Source organism: Anas platyrhynchos, chromosome 11 (assembly GCF_047663525.1).
Source record: "Anas platyrhynchos isolate ZD024472 breed Pekin duck chromosome 11, IASCAAS_PekinDuck_T2T, whole genome shotgun sequence".
NCBI lineage: Eukaryota > Metazoa > Chordata > Aves > Anseriformes > Anatidae > Anas > Anas platyrhynchos.
The window spans coordinates 7,924,248-7,944,855 of NC_092597.1; the positions used below are offsets into that span (position 1 = coordinate 7,924,248).

General features: G+C 38.4%; 1 protein-coding gene across 5 annotated transcripts in view; it reads right to left on the reverse strand.

The window, feature by feature from the left end:
* The window catches only part of MYO1E (myosin IE), a 159,303-nt gene that overhangs the window by 43,076 nt on the left and 95,619 nt on the right, over nucleotides 1–20,608 (reverse strand). For all 5 annotated transcript variants that reach the window (XM_072043626.1, XM_072043624.1, XM_038184873.2 and 2 more), the window contains 3 exons: nucleotides 8,836–8,979; nucleotides 6,038–6,127; nucleotides 5,005–5,099 (listed from right to left, as the gene is read on the reverse strand). In XM_072043626.1, the coding sequence (XP_071899727.1) occupies nucleotides 5,005–5,099; nucleotides 6,038–6,127; nucleotides 8,836–8,979 (329 nt within the window). The remainder of the gene's footprint in view (nucleotides 1–5,004; nucleotides 5,100–6,037; nucleotides 6,128–8,835; nucleotides 8,980–20,608) is intronic.

The following is a 20,608-nucleotide window of genomic DNA, read 5'->3' on the forward strand; positions in this document are numbered from 1 at the left end:
TCTTCCTAAAAATAAATCATTATATAGCCTCTACATGTATCACTAAACAAAAAAGAACACACTGAAAGGCATTGTATTGTTTTTCTAGCACTATTTGCAATTTCAGAAAAGTTACATTACGTTCAGCAAAGTCAATTAACACTTAGCTGAAATCAGAATAACACAGGGGAAGTTTTTAGCTCCTTCCTTCCTTCCCAGAGGAAATATAATCCAGTGATTAGAGTATAGAAGCAAGATCCAATACAGAGCTTCATTCTTCTCTCTAAAATTAATTTGCTGAGTGACATTTCATATTGTCGCCCTGGCTATAAAACAATACTAGTTATCTACATAATCAAGACAAGGTGGAAATTCTAATAATAAATTTTTATAAAGAACACTTGGCTCTACCAGCAAAGAACACCACATATGTAAAATATTCTGTCATATTTGAATAAGCTTTCTAGTTTGCTGAAATACAAAATTTACTTTTTCCAGTGATGTTCAGAGACCTCAGCAGCATAACAGCAGTGATTTATTTTCCCCTCTGAAACAGAGAGCTGTTACCTAACTTTTCTTACTACATTAGACTTGCATTTCTACCACTTCCTCATGAAAGTTAAGCCTTATTTCCAGTTAGATTCTGTGTAGACGTTTTAGAACTATCAGACATTTGAGTCTTCTGGAAGTTTGAGGCACAAAAGCTGACTAGAAATTTTGTATTAAATTTTTAACTTGGTAGGCTTAAGACAGACAGATAGTTATTTGCTATATCTCCTGGCAGAAATCACAGAATGAAAAGGAAAATAAAGTCCTAAATTTTACAGATAGGTAAAACCTTCAGAATAATCTGAGGAAATATTTATAGCTACACAATAGAAAAATACTTATCATAACCTCCACTCTCTTAACTAAAGGACAGTGATAGTCCAGAAGGAATTAAAAGCCACAACAGACAATCCTTCTTAATTAAAATCTTGATTAGACAACTCGTTGCTCATTTGGAAGGGCTGCCATTTCTAGTGAGGAAGAAATATGAACAGTCTGCTGTAGCAGACACAGATTTATCCGTTTGGTTCAGTAGAGGCTTCAATTAAGCATCACGTGTCAGTGCAACATAAACTCAGTAAGAAACCCAACTCCAGTATAACTCCATTACTTGTATGAGCAATCTTCCTTTGTAATTCTGCCTGGTGCATACTAAACTAGGGAAGAAGCTTGCAGGTGCTGCTCCCTCCTCCCACCATAGCACACACTCTGCACCTGCATTCAGCCCAGCCAGAATCCAGCCCAGGAATAACTCCATTGTTTACACTGTTAACAGCCATTCAAAATAACCCATGGCTCCTCAGCTATAATTAGACGTGTACATATAATTTTCTTAAAGCATACACATATATACTGCAATTATTCCACTAATGAAATAGTCTTTCCCGGCCCTGGAATGGTTGGTCAGTGAGGATTTTCTTTTTTTCTTTAGTATTATCATGTAAAAAAAATATTTTTGGTTAGTATCAACGCAGCCTTTCAGAGAACTCTGTGTTCTTTTGGATCTGCCTTCCTAGTTAATTCAGTTGCTTTTTGAAGAGGAGGAACTTCTCCCACCAGTGTCCAAACGCATTAGTTAAAATCCTGGAACAAAATGTCCTGTGAAAAGGTTGAGTGGTCCCCACGTACAGATAGGGTCCCGACCACATGAAGATGCTGCTGGGACCTTCCTGCACCTGCCTGGAAACCTACCTCTGGTGCCCACAGTTTGAATGCATGACCCCTCCCAGGTCTGGAGGTAGATGCCACAGGTGCCCAAACCACATGCTGTGGAAAGACAGAGCTGTGCAGCAACCCCGTCCCCATCATTGTTTTGTCTCCATGTGCACCATAGGCCAGACATGATTGAGAACCAGCCCACTCTACGCATGATTTTGTCCCTTCCCTCTTTGCAAACCTTTCTTTGAAAATGTCGACTGATATCTTCAGGAGAGGGAAAAAAAGAAAAACAGTGGACTTGTTTCTGTACTAGCTTTCTCTGTTTCTTTTGTTCCATCAGGGATTTTCAGTGAAGCCAATCCAACTTTAGACTGGTTGCAAAGAAGAGAAGCAAATCAGCACCTCATTGCATTGCCATCATCATTCATTTCCCACAGGATCAATTTTTATGGAAAAAGTTATGGTTCACTGAAATGCAAAGGTTCATATGAAGCTGCTTACATTCCACAGGCTTCTGTGGAGCTGAAGACAAACAACTGGAACCGTATCTCAGTTTTCTGACAATCAGCAGTTTGGGGACAGTAATGGTAAAATCCTTGGCAGCAATTAGGTGAAACTGATGCTGTGGTAGTAGACACGTAGCTAGCTAAAGCATCTGCTTAACTCAGGAGCTGCAGGATGTTGGGAACTTCTAGTCTGCCAGCAATTTCAGTGCTTTCTGGTCCATGAAATAAGGTAAAATGGAAGCAACAGAATGCCAGATTTCACAAAACTTCCCTTTTAAGCCAAGCTAGTCATTAGAAATTTTGATGTCTTTCTAATCGCAGAATATGGGATATAGCTAAACAATTTAAATGAACCGTGGTCAAAAGAATTAAAATACCACACTAAACAAAATCAATTTTATGAAAGGCCCAGTTACCAATTTCACAGAAATTAATCGTGTCCCAAAAAACAAATGCTACCATGAAAACTACCTGTAAGTCTAGTCTACAGTCTTTCCAGTGTCTGTAATAAGAAAAATCATAGGACAAATAAAAAACGTTGAGTAAGAGGAACTCTTTGAAATATCCCTGGAAAACATGATTTTTCTTGTTTCAGTTTTGCAGTAGATTTTAATTAACTCCAGCATATTTTGAATAGTCTGTGCATATATTGAGAAAAAATTCACTCTGCCCAGACACAATGCACACACTCTGAAGAATGCACCATCCATCATTTAAGCACAAGAATGTTCTCAAGAATTTAACCTGTAAATTGAAAAAGGCCTGCGACTCCACTCTCTGGCAATGTGACTTACGTTACACTTTGAGGCATTAGCAACACATCAAAAACTGTGCTTTCTACTAACAGTCCACTGCAGTTTAAGAATTTGCACTACAAATTTAGCTTAATATGAAATATTGAGGGTCTGGGATGTTATTTTGTACAAAAATCAAAATAAATCTCAATTTTACTCATTCCTAACAGGTCTGAATTTGACCAAATGGTACTACTAACTTCATCCTGGCAACAGGCATCAATTTTCCCCAAAAGATGACAGCTCAGGGATCAGTTTAGAAATATGAAAAGCAAGAGTATGAGCTTTGGGCTTTTTAAGTTACATGGCGCCATGTAACAGCAGCCTAGAAATAGGGAGGCCCTTGTAGTACAGCTCAGTGTCACAAACTCTTAATGCCTGGCTGACCTTCCTAAATGTAAAACCCTCAGTTTCTGCATATCTACATGCACTTTTTACTAATACTAAGAGGGACACCTGTTGGTTTTTCCAGTGTAACCAACCTGTCACCCAGAAATGCTCTGCCTAGATGACCCCCAGGCATAGATCCAAATAACACGATGAATATAACTTACAAACAATTATTCCTCACAAGCTCTCTAGGCAGCTCATTGGTGAGATATGTACATTTTATATAGCTCATATGTGAGATATGTAAATATTATACTTGTTTTCACAATGAATCACTCAGTAAGGTACAGGAAAACTCGCACATGGAGCACCTCCACATGCAAGATCCACTCACTAAGCCCGTGTCTTTTTTATTACTGCTGTGAAACTGAAATTAGCAAGTGGCTGGTGAAAGGGCATTGAGGCTTAACATCAGTGACCCTTCACCGTTTCCCGGCAGGTTCCAGCCAGCAGTAAGTTACATGGCATCAGATCTGATCACTGACATCCTGCCCCTTGGGGCTGTGACACTGCAAGGCACACAGCCACCCCAGGACCAGAGAGGGCCCCTGGACAAAGAAAAACACTCAAGTCTTGAAATCTCTTCTGTTAAATTCAGCAGCAGTTAAATTCATGGTGATGTCTCTCTGAGTGTTCTGAAGAGAAATTATAGGAAGCTTAAGAATGACTGTTATTAATAAAATAATGGCTGTTTAACTTAAGAGATTTTTTTTCCTTCTCTTTCTTTTCCCTGCTTCTTGACTGATACATTCTCACAGGCCAGTGATTTCCAAACTTTTTTTTGACTATGCACCCAATCAGTAAGAAATTACTCAACACACACTCCCAATATATATAATTTAATTATTTGCAAAATATATAAACGTATTTGGACAACAATGCCATAGGCAAACTGCAGCTCCAGGTGAACTACAGTGAACCTCTTAACTTTTCCATTCAAGAAGGAAAATATTTAAGAGGGATAGTGTACGAGATAAAATATCCTGCAGTTCTTGCTCTCTGCACATTTTCTTTTATTATAAACCACGTATAAACTCACAGATGAGACCAAAGCATACCTCTGTACCCAAAATTCACTGTCCCTGTGACTTAAGTAATGCCTATTATTAAACAAACTCAATAATAAATTCAAAGTGCCTCAGCCTAATAATTAAAATGGAATAATAGTGAGGACAAAATTAATTTGCTTGTATCTCTTCTCCTTTTGTCTCTGACTGAATACAAGGAAGATTATAAAATGAACAAAAGTGCATTTATTTTTATGGGAAAAAAAAAAAAAGAAATAGAATTAAACCCAGAGTATGTTAATGTAGTCGATGTGAGCCTTGGATTTTGCACTGCCCGTGGATGCTATAGCTGTTAATCTGTACCTCATGTAGTCATTCAAGCTATTGCAGATTTGATATTGGGCATGAAGCAGAGAGAAAGCGATTTTTTGTTAAGCTACCAGGATTCTACTGGAAAACAAAAGGGAGGGTCAGAAAATACTTAGCTATCCTAGAAAACCCCAAAATATTCAGTGGTCATGGACACAGAAGGTTTTTATTAGTATAATAAAAAATAAACTTTTCCATTTCTTGAAGTTAAAACAAAAAATAACAACTTTTTTTTGCAGATCTTTTTCTTACCTAATAATGACGCACTGATTTTCTCTGTCAATAATCATGTTTCTGTACATGCTGTCTGCAAGAGCATAAATATGTGGTGGGTTTTCATATTGTGCCTAGAAAGGGAAACAGAGCGTAGTTTTTTCAACACAGCATTAGGCAATACAGCAAAAGCAATATAAATTTTTATTTAAATTGGAAGAACTATTTTCCTGAAAAAAAAAGAAAACAATTCTCTATCCCACTTTACACTGAAGATTCTGGGGATTTTTTTTGCTTGTTTAATAAAAACAAACCAAAGCCTCTGCTTCTGTTACTGATCTTTCTCTCATCTATAATTTTCTCCTGAAGTATTGTAAACAGTCTGATCTAAAAATAGGCCGTGCTTGAAATACATTACTTGTCCAAGAGAAACTCATATAATTTAAGCCTAACCCACCAGTGGTCACATGCTAACAATAAACTACCTAAGCCACTACACAGAGCCTGGTGCTGTAACAGCCTCATTTTCATCCACTGCACCCACTCAAACCGAACGGTTTCCCTAGGCTTCTGGCTGTGGGCATGTGAGCAGAGCAGGAAACTGCATTTTAACTCCCTCATGCCCTTGTGCTGCTCACTCTTCAAGCAGTATTTTCACAACAGGTATCCAATTTTGGCATCTCGATTTTCTTATTGTTCTTTTCCAGTCAGGGATCTCTTCCCATATTCTCCAAGTCTACTCGGGCCAGATTGTATTATGCGCCACACTTTAAGCACGCAATAGCTTAAAAACTGCCTTTGCAAGAGGAAAGGCCTGTCAAGGGGCAAAGCCTGGTATGGACTAGAGTTAATCAATGCAAGTATTTTCTTGAGATACTAATTCTATATTCTGGGGAATTCAATTTGAAGAGTCAGTATATGGTGATGGATAACAGCCGATTTCTCCCAGCCTATTTCTCTAATACAGCGAACTACCAAAACCCCGAAACAAATGCTTTCAAGAGTTTTACCATGTAGAATAGTATTTACATGCCTGCCAATACTCTAGTTCATTAGAGACTGCTTTACTTACGGCTCCTTGGTACATCTCAATTTCCTTTTCCCCAAAATATGGCATTTGTTTGAAAGGATTCACAGAGATTAACACAGAGCCAATGTATGTCTGTATTTAAAAGCAGTTAAGGTAACTACAGTTTAAAAAGTATTATCTTACCTCTAGTGACTGCCAAATAACCTTTCCATATATTACACAGTAATACACAGATTCAAATAATACAAAAAAAAAAAAAGAAAAACAGCTTAAAACAATTATTAATAAAAATAAAATTAGAAGGCTTACAAGAATATAAAAATATCATTCAGGAGGATACTTTCATATTATCAAAATATGTGTTTTATGACAAGCTAAGTACAGGAACATGTATTACAGGCCCAAATCCAATACTCTTTGAGTAAAAATACAGAAAGGAAATGGTATATTTGGACTGCTTTGCTCCTTTGCAACTGAGGAGATCGTGTTGCTAGTATTGAAAAGATTGTTTTGACCTTTGCAGAATGAGCTGTACTGACACATTCTGATCTCACAGAGATTGTGCTGAGCATGCAGACAGATGGAAACAGCCTGGACTGAGCTGAACTGGACAATTACTCAGCTGCATGGACAAGTTGGGGAGCTAAGGGAATTAGGTAATTCAGTTACATGGTGTTACTTTATGAACGTAACTGTTAACAGTCCATACAAGTCTTATCCTGCAGGCTGTATAAGAAGACAGTTCCTAGAAGTCTTATTCTGCAGGCTGCCCTGTAAGATGACAGTCAGTGACAAGCTATTATTATGCCCAGAAAGATTTTTTGCAGCCTTTTGAATATTAGTGTTTCACAGTTCTGCACTGAGCTGTACACGTACCTACATTTAGAAAATACTTCAGCAACCTTTCATATTTGAGTTGTTATATACATAAATGAAGCATCTGATACTGCTTTACAGGCAAGACTGGTTCATGAGTTAGGAGTTGACAGTGTAATAATAACAAGTCCAGAATACTGTACTGCTGGTTTCACTGAACAATCTGGAATTGTTCATGGACAAACTTACTATTTAAGCTTTCCATACAGATGTAGGAAAATTAGAAATTTATCCTGCTGTGTTACCCTACAAAATAACCTATTGTCTTGGTGCCAGAGCACAAGACAGTATCACATTAGTTGGGGAAGAACTATAAATCAGTGAACATCACCTCTGTATTGTTAATTTGCAATGTTTTCTTTATATATTTTTAAATTTAATTCAAAGAAGATTAACAACATCCGGGTCAAAACAAGCAATTATTGCATCAGTATAAACATCTGAAGCGATAGTTTTCTGTTGGTAAACAATGCAAGCATTTTCTGGGAAGAATAGTTATCACTGTGCAGAGTGGCACTGAGAAATATTCATTCATGAGGAGACATAAGAACAATTGAAAGATTCAGGAGATGATCTCTAGAACAAAAATCCTACACAGGACTGCAAAAGGATTCTTCTTCCCCACACAGAAGAATTATAATGCTTTTAAAAGAAGACTCATACCTCAGCATGACCACCATTTCCCTTGGAAAACACAGTTAATCCTGTTTCAGTAAGACTATGCTAATTTCACTTTTTTTTGTAAGAAAAAAAGCATCAAATGGTTTCTTCAGCACTGAGCACTGAAAAATGTGAATGTAATGCATGGAAGATGCAGGGTTCCACAGGGACAGAAGTGTTCATTTTACTAATAGGACGAGAACTATAGGTTGCCCCAATACTATCTGTTTGACAAATTTGTCACATTTCTGTAATGCAAAATCATTACTGGTGAGGTAATTTATTGAACAGAGGATCCAAAACCATGAATGCACACCTATTAAAAACTTACACAGTTTGGGATGGAAATGTCAGCATAGCTGCCACATTACTTATCCTCTATCAGTCCTTGCTAAAGCAAGCTGCCACTTAGCTCTTACTATCTGAATATATAGTTAGCCAGGAGGCGTTATATATTTATTCATTTTTTTTTTTAGCAGAAAGGGAAATAAAAAGTTAAATACTTCAAGGAAACTGTTCACAAGATACTACTAGGAAGTATGAAAACTTGGCTAAAGCAGAAGAAGGACCAGTGTCATACAGACTAGAGTTTACAAAATTTCTCACTACAGCTCATGTTATATTGTGAAAGCTAAAAATGAAACAGTGTCTAGTGTTTTGTCTCTAGAAGTCTTTTCATATGAAATTTCAAAAAAAAAAAAGGCAAATTTTTGGTGCTAAAATCTGTTTTTCTTGCTGGGTTATATGTTCAGGTACTTAAATCTTTCATGTTTTCATTAATCACAGTTTAAAAAAAAAAAGAATCAAAGTGCAAACATTTTAGATTTGCAGATGTTCATATGGTTATCTGTTTCCATCAGTCCACGATCCACAGTACTAAGAATTCTAGAACAAGTTGTAAACAGGACTATGTCACAAAAGAATGTTAGATTTTGATAGGTAAAAACAACAACATAATCTCAAAACATATATAATGCTTAAACCTATTAATTCTTAATCATTGAAGTAGCATAATTGTACCTAGCTTCAGAGGTCACATGGATATATAAATACATGGAGCTACAGGCCTATCTTCAACAATGGCAAGAACACTACCATATGTCAAAAAGAATATCATAAAAATGTTTTTCAGATCTTAATTTCAAATTTCAAAATTTCATTTTCTGTACTCACAGGTGCACTATCATATAAAATGCTCAGGATCTTTGACTGATCTACTTAAACAGAATACATATATGTTACTAGTCTTGCATTGCCTCAGTAAGTCCACAGGACCCGAATAAAAGTAGTAGTATAAAGGATACAAAAATATAGTCATCCATATATCGCTTCTTAAGGTTCTCCACTATGGAATCCTCTGAGATTTTGGAAAGAAGAACCATATCATCCACTCCGCTGTGCTTGACATTGTGGCTCTGCCAGTGGTATCTGTAGTGCCCTTTGCTGCCCTGCAGGAAAATACAAGAAGCATTAAAAAGTTACTATACTTCTCATGAGCATTAGGTAACTGAAAACAATCCATTCAAATTCCAACTTCCAAAATAGATCCCTCACATTGAATTCCATCCCTTAATCCAGGCATTACAGAAAAGCATACACAAATGATGTCACCTTACTCATCTCTGAACTATTAATTAAAGCATCACTGCCCTCAAAAATTAGAAGGTAATTTCATGGGGTTTTGTGACTGTCTGCACACCGAAAAGATTTCAGATGTCAGACATTTCTAAAACTAGAAAAAAAAAAAAACAACCAACAATTATTCCAACTGAGATGCAGTCATTGAAAGCTAAGGATGCTAAAATTAGTCTCCTACAGTGCAACTACTGGTCATGAGGATAGTTAACCACCTGAACTACATTAAACAGGGATGCAGTGGATTCTCCCTCCTTTAACAGTGTTTTACATCAAACACGGACATGCGATGTTACTCAAATAGAAGCTCAGCCTGATACAGAAAGTATTCAGTGATGTTTGTTCTGCAGACCAAGCTGAGCAGCCTGACAAGCTGCATGTCTTAACAGTCCCTTTCGATCTGTTAGTCACCATGCTTAACTGACATCTAAATAGATATTCTCTCCCCACACTTAGAGACTATTTCAGGATGCTACTGAAAACTCGTGACATTTCAATTTGCAGCAGTTGAAATCAAAATCTGTTTTTTTTCCAGCTGATTTGAACAGTAGTTGGGTTCTGTGGATGCACCCATAAGCAGAATTAAATCCTGTCTAGACGCAATGCAGCTATAAATCTGTTCTTTAATCCCAAAACTACTCCTTGCAGCCTGGCAGGGAATTCTCACAGAGTTCAGCCCTCTTGCATTTTTATACTTAAATTTTTGTTTGTACAATACTGATACTAGAAATACAAAAATTAATATATTTTACACTGATAAATTACCAGGTATACTGTCAAGGAAGACGTGGCTAACAAAAGAGCAATTTGGTGTACTCTTCCCATTTTCTAACATTATAATTCCAAGCAATAAGATTTAGCTGCGCTGCTTTCATGTATTTTATGGGACGACGTCATATTCATCAGAATACGTGCAACTTTTTATAAAGTGTTTCACAGAATAAAATAATGCATAATAATACAGGGTAAGAAAGAAGATGTGGGTACTCCATATACTTTGGCCGCACTCAGGTATTTTGAAATGGTACATCAGCAACTGATAGATGGACAACTTTTGTGTGTGCACACTTCTATACCAGCAAAAGACCCGGGTGATTGTACAAAGGTGCAGAACGGCTTCCTCGTGTTGATAGTCAGGCACTTGTACTAATACCAGGCATAGGAGTGGGAGCAACAAATGGAAACAAGGGAATTCAAGGTTTTTATTTAAGCTGGGTTGGCTGCAAGTATTCATTAAACTAGTCTCAGAGTATGTTTTCCCACAAAATTCAGTGCATCAATTGTGAAAAGAAACAAACAAACAAACAACAACAACAACAACAAAAAACAGTAAAAACTAACAAAGACACAATTTAATGCATAATGTACATTAGCAAGTGGAGTCAAACCTGCAGGTCGGCCTCATATCAGCTCGACTAACTGACATAAAAAAACAAGGCCCAACTGGATTTTTATCTCAAAATAAATTAGTGTGCACTAAAACCGGACCCATTTGCCTACTGCAGACAGCACGGGACTTCCAGGCTTTACGTGTGTATTTTATTAAGTCCCCAGCCATTGCTACCACTGATTCAGCTCTATCACTGCTAACAGTACTAAAGAATATTCGTAGGCTTTAATGAAAAGAATGCTTTTAAATACAGGATAGCAAAGGAAAATATGTCTGAAAGCACACAATCTCAGCAATTCTCCTGAACATAACAACCTTTCAAAAGCATAAACAAAATGATCTTCAAGCTCTTTTAGTTTGTATAAGACTTGTCGGTTTTATATTTGCAAAATGGAAGCACTGATCTGGAAGCACTGATCTGGAAGCACTGAGAAAATGAAGGAACCAACTGATTTTTGGAAATTGTTATAAAACACATGACAGAAAATATGTTGAAGGTCAGGTTATTTGAGAAAACAGAAGTCCAGCAGAAATGCATAATTTCCTTCAGTGTACTCATCAGCTATTTGTGATATTGCACTTGGAAAAAGGGACTGGCAGCATGGACAAAGAAGGTGTAGTATAAAAATAAACACACAGAATGACATGAAGCTATGCAGAATGTGGTTTAGCATCAGAAAATCAAATAAGCTACAGAAAACAGAAATGAGATGGCAGGAGAAAACCAAGCTCCCATTGGAAATTCAGTGAGAAAAAGACAAAGCTCACAAAGCTCATTGGATGTATGGAAAATGTGCACACAGTTCACACAACAGCAAGCTTTATAGAAGTCGGTCACTGCTGGTTGACTGTGAGTCACACTACCAGGCCAGAAGCTTCTTTCTAAAAGCAATGCGAACCAGCAAAAGGCAATGCCAGGAAGGCTCAGTTTACCTCGAGAGCTGCTCTCCCCAGTGCTTACACTGATTTAATGTGCAGCTGTAATCAAATCTGACTCCTACAGTATCACACACAAATGGAAAAGGCAGCAGAGATGTAATAAAAAAGCAGCAGCCTAAATATCCAGGAAACTAATTGCACTGAAGACAGCTGACAGTGTTAGCACTAAGTAGTTCACAATAATATTGTATCACATTTTAAGTTTCTATTGGTAGTTTGGGACTATTTCTCCCTTAAGGCACAGCCTTATAAGAAACTATCTGGAGAAACAGCAAACCATTGGCAGACCTTTGTCAGATTTTTCCTGTGGATCTAGAAATAAGTCCAAGCTTTAGCAGTAACTAATTTCATTTGCATGTTTAAGCTTTGTTTTCAGCCTCTTTTTTTTTCTGAGGAACCTAGCACCAGTGGGGTGGCCACATGTAGTGCCTAAGACAGGGAGTGCTGTTCATAGAGGACACCACCTACCCCCAGGTTCTTGCTCTTCCAAGCACGGATCATAGAATGGTGTTAAAGTCTGACCTGAATTTACCAACCTCAGCCCCTTCCAACTGGTACTATAACCACGTCTGACTAACAGTTACTACTCTTCTATTGTTCTGAAATACAAAAAAAAATCTTCCTGTCATAAATCAACCGAACAAAGTCCATATCACAGCAATTGTAAAGGAACTCTTCACGCCTCTCCAACACTGCACACTTCCTAGAGGCCAAGCACATATATTTAAAAATTATGATGTTTTTAATTGCATTTTCAAAACTTGTTCAAGAGGCAAATTATAGAAATGTACTTTAAACGTCTCTCCCAAAACACTATCATATGTGGAAGCCTTTCCATCTCAAAATTATACTTGATATGTTTGTAATAAACAACTCAGTTATAACTGAAAGAAAATGTCATCTCTGAAGAAGCATAACTACAATTATTTTCAGATTCATACAAATAATACTGTAATACACACACACACACACTGTAGACTTTCAAATGATGGCTTCATGTGGTACAGTAAACCAAGTTTGTAGAAAGCTGTCCAAACTTCGCAAAACAGTAAGTAACCAGAAAAAGAACTTCATAGGCAAGGACGGGGATCCCTCAGAAATTAACCCTAAGGAGCGCTATTGTTCCCTTACAAATGAAGAGGCACAGGCAGTGGATGGAAAAGGATCTGCTCACAGAATGGAAAATTCTAAGGAGTGGATTATCAGGCAGGAAAACTTCGCATGTCATCACATTATATAGTTAGCCTTGTCTTGCATTCTTTGGAGGAGTTACAAATAAACTAAGAGAGCTGAGCACGCATGTTGTAATAATAATAAAGAATATGGGTAGTAATGATTTTGGAACAGTGAAACACAGCACACAGGTACGAAAACTAAGAAAGAACATAGGTAGTAACGCTCACAGAGCACTGATTCATAAAGTTGTAAGTGATTTTCAGAGGCGGACAGAAAAATTAACTCTGTCTGGCAGGAAGACAAACACCAATCAAACGTAGTCCAAAGTAAAATTTCTCATCTCTGATTCTGCTGCACTTCCAGGAGCCAGCACCTCTATATTATTTTAACTATGGAGAGAAGACCCAGCCAAATTACACTTCAGAATATGGTCTTTCTTTTTTACAGCCTCTGCAGATCAAAGCAAAACAGCAGAATCATTTTTAAATAGGGGCTGTACTAATGTAGTTATTTCAGTAGCCTAAATTTAGAAGTTCAATTTAATCAGTGTCTTCAGTACCAAAAAGTATGTTATTACTGTGAAATAACTAAGCAGGTTTTGGTATTCTGTTGTAAAAATACAAGCAAAGTGAACTACTCTAAGCAGGGAAGGGTTAGGGATTGCAATACATGACTTCTGACCTCCCTCAGCTGGCACATTTCAAACACAAACGATTTGTTCTTATTGGATATTTCTTGAGAATTTAACCTTTATTTTAGTTACAGCTTTCTATCATCCGCATAAAAATGCAATATTCTAATCTGGAGACTATTTAAATCTGAGCTACTTAGCTGGTGCCCACCTTAACTTGACCCTCCTCTGCAGGGAGGTCCCAAACTAATTTAGCCAGCTGCTGATTGTCCTGTGCAGCCCTTCACACACCGCACACGGCCTCCACCTGCTCCCAAAGAAGGCCAGGTCAGGTCTCCCACAGCTGACCTGGGAGAACAAGGGCAGCTGGAAGTGCCCACCTCAGCACCAGTTTGGACCCAGTGACTTGAGCAGAGCCGCACTGGCACGGGCAGATCCAGGCTAACAGAGGCTCAGGGCTGGCTGTGCACCCCTGGGCTGAGCAGCACATTTAAAGGTCAGCAAACCACGACTCGGCCTCAGGTTTTCTTGGTGAAAGATGTGCTCAAACGGTACAATAAATTAGTCAATACAAGTCTTTGTGTCAGCACTAACAAACTGTAAGCAGCTGGAAAAAAACAAGCTTGGGGGATTAAAAAAAAAAAATACAAAAAACCAAAACCACCTCAGTGGCCTGCTACAAGCCCTCAGCACCTCTGCCTGGTGAAAAGCCCCAGCAGTGGAAACGCAAGCAGGCGCAGAACAACCTGGCTGCCAAGGCTCCTGTGAGCTTCTCTGAGGGCTTCAAACCCCGTGCTTCAAGTTGCACAGGCAACGAAGGCTGGGCTGGCAAAGTAGGAATTAAAGGCGTGTGCTGCACTGCTGTCAGCTGTTATTATTCATCCGGTTGCTGTTTCAGGCTCAAAATCAGATCTGCTTTGCAATCTGACAAGAATAACATTTATCAGTCACAAGATGACCCCGTGAGCCAAAAGCCTACTGTTTCGGAGCTGTACCGCTTCAGGAGCTCATATCCAGGTCACAACTGGCTGGCAAACAAGAAGCACTGTCCTGCAAACCTCCGCAATTTTACCATCTTCAGCAGCAAAACAATCAAGAATCTAAACAGCCTAAAATGAATTCTACTGTCAATTTCCAAATTTCTCTTAACACCCACTCCTTAACAGTTTAAGACAATTGCTACAATCACACAAAGTGATACAAACACCTTACTTAGCAAACAAGTAAGCAGCACTAACCATCTGTGTCCAGGGGATTTCATCACCTACTGCTACGGCAGTCCTGGAGATAAAAAAACCTTTCCATGTGCTAGACCTGTACTAACTTTGGCATGATATGGTTAAAGCACAGTATGTTTTTGTTCAGAATGAATAATAATATTGATGAGACATCTATTTACAGAACTTGTGTTGCTGCCCTCCACCTTGTGTCACAATAGCAACTGGTGTTTTCTTATTTTTGCCTTTATTGTTGTTTATACATTTTTACATTATCCTAAGCAACACGTATTTGATGTAGCTATAAAAAGATTGAGTCATGCTGTGTCACAACAGGGTTTTCTTTTAACTGGAAAAAAAAAAAAAAAAGAGCAAATATTTTTGTATTTCAAGCTGTTTAAAAATAATATATCTAAAAATAAAGCACTAAAAACAAGGGATCAGAAGACTGTATATTCTGCCCCGAGAAAGTGCCTGGTTTCTCTCTCCTCCTCTCCATCAGCACCGCCTAAAGTACAACAACTTACATATGTTAAAAAAATCATTTCTTGGTTCCCACTAAGGGAAAAATTGCCAACCTGCACTCCTGACTGCTTTTTTCAGTAGCTAACATTCATCCTTCATCACGGTACAGAAGGGACTCAGCCTCCATGAGGGAGTGTCAAATGATCACAAGCATGATCTTTTCGTTCCCTTTTCAGGTATTTTCTTTACCTATTGCAGACAGAGTGCTATTGCATAAAATCCTTGTAGTTTTGGAAGCATTTGTCTCTCCACTCCACATGAGATTAGTATCATCAATACACTGAATGACACACAGTTACCATCCTAACTCAGAATACTGAAAAAGATGCACACGATTTACTCTACACCTGACATCAATGCTTTTGCCAGTGGAGGCGTACCACTGCTCTCTCACATGCATAATTCATACTAGTTCTTCCATTTTACAAACAAACAGACAAAACAACAACAAAACCAACCAAAACACACTGCCAGCTTTTTGCAGTACCATCCACCAAAATAGTAAACTTTCACAATCTAACGACAGGAATCTTTCATGTATTTCTATGAAGTGAAACAGTCTGCTGTTCTCAGTAGAAAGTATTTCATAAAAGCTTAACTTGAATTTTGGTTCTTGATTGGTATAATCAAAATTGAGAAGCCATGGTAGACAAGTGCGTCAAAATAACTCTTGTGTATGTAATGTTTGAGGAAACAGAGACATTGGCTGCTGGGATGTGACCACATTCCAGAGACTAAATTAAAGGAAGACAGAAGCAGCAGCTAGATGGACAAAGATAAAAGGCAAATTATTTAAATTAAATATGATGGAAACAGGGGAGAAAAAAGGCAGTACTTAAATATTTGAGAAAATAGCAAAGCAAAAATATTAAGCATCTAGTTGTAGGACAGACATTTTATACAAAGAATTAAAATTTCCAAATAAGTATTAAAGAATGGGAACTACGACCAGCTTAATATCCCAGAAAGACACATCTATAGAAATGAAGTATCAATAAAAAGATTTCTGAGGGGAAAATAGTCAATTCTCAGTTTGTTGTAGGACAGGATTCAGCCTAGAATGGCTAGGACAGATTCCAGAGCTGGTGACACGCTGCTGGGATGTCCCAGTTGCTCAAGCACTTGCTCCTCATTTGCTCCTGAGGAAATGAAGCCCTTTGCAGGACTTCAGAGGCAGCAGGGGCGGCCCCGGGACACGTCCCCACCACCCCACTGCTGCCTGCTGCTCTGGGCACTGGTTCCAGGGCATGGCTCTGCCCTCCTGGCAGCCAGCACCGGCACAGCCACGGCAGCTGTGCTCAAGAGGACAGCAAGAGACAAACTAGAGCCTGCTTACCCAACAGCAAACGCACACCTGAAACACAATACAAGCTACGGGAATATGAGATGTCTACAGGGTATATGCATTATGCTCATTTGTCGGAGTCGGGAAAGACATCAGCACTCTCATAAAAACAGAACATCACCAAAATAAAAATTACTTCAGTGTTTGACTGTGGGAAACAGGTATTGCATCAATATATATTTAAAAAAAAAAAAAAGATTTTTAAAAACAGGTATAGATACTCTGCAGAACAAATAAGGATATGAATGAACTTAAGAGCAGATATGGTAGCATACATTAGTTTTTGATACAACTTACACAGAGAGAGTAGGCAGTCACCAAAAAGTTTCTAATGAACTGTAAATTCATGTTTGTCTATCCCACAGCTTTTTGGATGGCTGTAGCCTAAAGTTCCAAGAAATAATCTCGGGAAAATGCAATGTTGTTACGTATTTAATATGGTTGATTTAGTCATGAATATTCACTACTTTACTTGACCTACAGAGCAACGCCCAGAGATGTTCTGTATTTCGCCTGTACACCATGCCAAAAGTAGCTAAATCCCCTGCAACAGTGATGGATTACAGACAGGCCTTGCAATAGCAAAATTTAGTCAGGTTGTACAAATCTGCCATTCCAATCATCCGATCACTGAGCAGCACCCATTCACATTGACTCACAGTCTCTAAATTGTACATGCAGTTCGCATTGTATATACTTATTACACAAGTTAAGAAAATGTAAGAGAACAATTACAGCAAACAGGTTTCACCTTGGCTGGATTCACCTTTACAGATAATGTTTTCTGTCCCTCTTTTCCATTTAAAACAAGTTTAAAGAGGTTTTGCGCAACCAACCATCTCAAATGCAATACTACAAAATACTGTATACTTTAACTGTTATAACTGAAGATACAACTCAATCTGAATTTAGTAATATTTATAAAAGGGAAGTAAACAGCGCTGGGCGCGCGCGGAGTCTACGCTCTACCAACACGCACACACGGACATCGAACTTTCTAAACATACAGAACATTGCTTTTACATATTAAGCACAAGTACGCCTATACATATGTACAATCAGCAAAGGTATCAATTGACTATTAATGTCCACAACTGGGGGAGCATAGTTGGAGATGGTAATCCTGGTTGAAGTGCTCCCATATCTTCTTTGTTCCCTCTAAACTCTTTACTTTCCTGATGGCCTCGTCGTTAAGAGTCTGATGTTATCATCAACCATGGGGCTTGTCAACCCCCATGGCCATCCTCCCACATCTCCCCGTTCTTTATTAATATCAACCATCTTCTTGACACAAATTATTACTCCATGTATCACATAACCAAAACTTGCTATCATAGTTCCACAGAGTATGAAAATTCATTGTTTCAACTGTACAATATAAGGGTATCTATGTACATGTGAACTTTTTCTTACTTTCACTCGTTACAAAAAAGGACAAGAGCTCATTCATTCTCCTGACATCTCCCTGGAAATGGCATGTTCTGGGAGTATTTCAGTATCACCTCTCCCAAAATACTACATAGCAACTGGGATCTCAGAGGCCAAAAATCACAGGATTTTCTATAGCTGGAATGCTCCCAAATGCTTCACCCTTTCTGGAACAAAACACTTTTTTTTTTTTCCTTCATTTATTTCAAGCAACAGAAAATAATTTGTCTATAATGAATTTATTCCAAGTGTTCCTATGTGTGTCAAATTAACAAAAATGTATTATGGTCTTTAATTGAAACACTTAGTTTGAAAACCTCAATCAATAAATTTAGACAAAACGCCACAGCCTCTCCTTTAGCATCACACTGAAAATATTTTCCTTGATCATCCTGAAACTAAATACAGAACTGAAGTCAAGTGGGAGCTTACCATCTGGTTTCCAGAGAGAAGACTCTCGGAACAGCATGACTCAGAAGCTCTACACATGGACCAGTGTCTTGCACATGCACTGCCAGAAGACAGCATTTTGATGGTGGTACATTACCATATACTGGTGCCAGCTGAAGTTTTTGGAGAAAGTAAAACCAGCGGCACATTGCAGTAATGCCATCACAAGCCTGTCCTGTTCTAGCTGACATTACTGCTCGTTTCCCTTCCCCCATCTTCCAGCTTTTGGGATCTCAGGCCCTTAGCACCAAACCACATTCACAGGCCACAGCTCATACCAGTGGATTCCTTCCTGCTCAGTCACTGCCCTATCTGTATATCTACAAACAGCAATCGGAAGTTTCTTTTGGTTTCCCCCTCCCATTGACCCTTTTGTTTCATGATAAAATCAAAGTATTTGTTTTTCTCACCAGACTAGTACTGCTGAGACATTAACCTGAGACCTTAAAGACAAAGCCTGTCCCCAAACGGTGCCCCTGGATGATGGCTTTGAGATAGAGGGCTTTATTAGGGAAATGATTTCTCTGCAGCCGGTGGCCTTGAGCCTCCAACTACCCTTTCACAGTGAGATTACAAGGAGGGCTGTTCACATCAGCAGACCTGCTATCAGCTGTGGCCCCATCAACCCTGCAGCTCGCTGGGCTACCTGGTGGCAGCTGCTCAGTGGCTGATCAGCCCAGACTCTCCACATGCTGCCTCTCTCTACCACTGCTCTGTTTTCTACAAAGACTACAGAGGTCATCGTGAGAGGATGAATGTAGCTTCTTCTCAGCTCTCATCACCTGGCACACAGCCACGCATTCAGTAACACAACCAGCTGATATCTGGGGTAACACACCTGAAGCCTTTGAGACTTCACTACATTTCATTCTCAAGAAGTATTTACACAATTTGTCCAACATTTTAGTTATAAACAGGAAAATATTATACCCTGAAAGAAAATAGTCACAGTTTGTATTCTTAATTATGCAATTAAAGCGTGACTTATCCCTGAAAAACTTGTTCAAAAGCAATTCCGTCAGTAATCATGAAGCATGACAAAATGAGGAAATGCCAAGCATTTATATTTTTGAATCTTTCCTTACATTTAGTGTAAAACTTTAACCATAATGTTATTGTCTATTCATAAAATATTTACTTTTCAGCAAATATTTTTAATGAAATAACATTGCCAAACGAAACTTTTACATAATAAAATGATAGTAAATCTCTTAACTAGTGTATTGGCACTGCATGAAAATATTATTTGTATTAAGAATTATGTGTCTATCAATATGACTTTTGCTTTCATTTTTCATTAAGATCGTTTCCCTAGACATTTTAATTAATTAGATATATTAAAAGTGGGGCATAAAACTATGCTCCCAGACTGATAAGGTTTTCGGGTGTTTTTTCACCATTCTGCATGAGTACATACAAAAGGTATCTGCATTTTTTTTTTCATTAAAAATACTCAGACACTGAGAAGGCTTAACAAAATTAGAATAACCAAAATTCAGAAATTTGTATTCAGCCCGTAGACCACTACTTTTAGAAGATGAACAAAGGTTCCTAGGCAAGCTTCTCTAGGAGGCCCTGCTGGAGCAAGGGGGTTGGACTGGGTGACCCCCACAGCTTCCTTCCAACCCCAACTATTCTGTGCAATCCGGTGAAAAAAAATGATCTTTAAAACCTGATTATTTAGCAGCAAAGCGGTTCCTGCAAATACTGTAAATGTCCCCCAGCTTGAAGGCAACCAGCCAGGGAGGGAGGGCCCGGGGATCCCAGGAGCCCAGCCTGCGGGAGCCGCGCTGCCTGGGCCCTGTTGCACGAACTCTGCCAGCTTTTCAGCTCCTGTAATTCAGCTTGCTGAAAGCTTGCTGAAATCGGTGACCGGCAGGGGAGGGGGTCTGCATGAATAACAATTCCCAAAGCCCCAAATAACTATTCACGACAGCCTTTCTAACCCTGCAGTGCTTAGTCTGACATGCTGTCTTTAGAACTGCTCAGTGTAAGCCCTAGAGAAGGACCAACGATAACTGAAATGTAATAACCTCTGTGCTATTTTTTAACCTTTTTATGCATTCTAGAATCACATTTGGATTTAAAATCATGTTGAAAAATCATCCCTGAGGCTCTTTTGGTTTCTTCTTTTCCTTTTAGGTATAATAAAAACACGTATATATATGAATTTTTATTTACAAATCAAAGGGAACATAAACTTTTTTTTTTTTTGAGACTTACGTAGTCTCCTATCCATGGTAGTTCAAGCTAAATAGAAACACCATTTTTTGTAATAGTCATGATAAAGCAGCAGAAGTTGCAATGCAACAGATGATAACTGTAGCTAATGCTGGTGTTT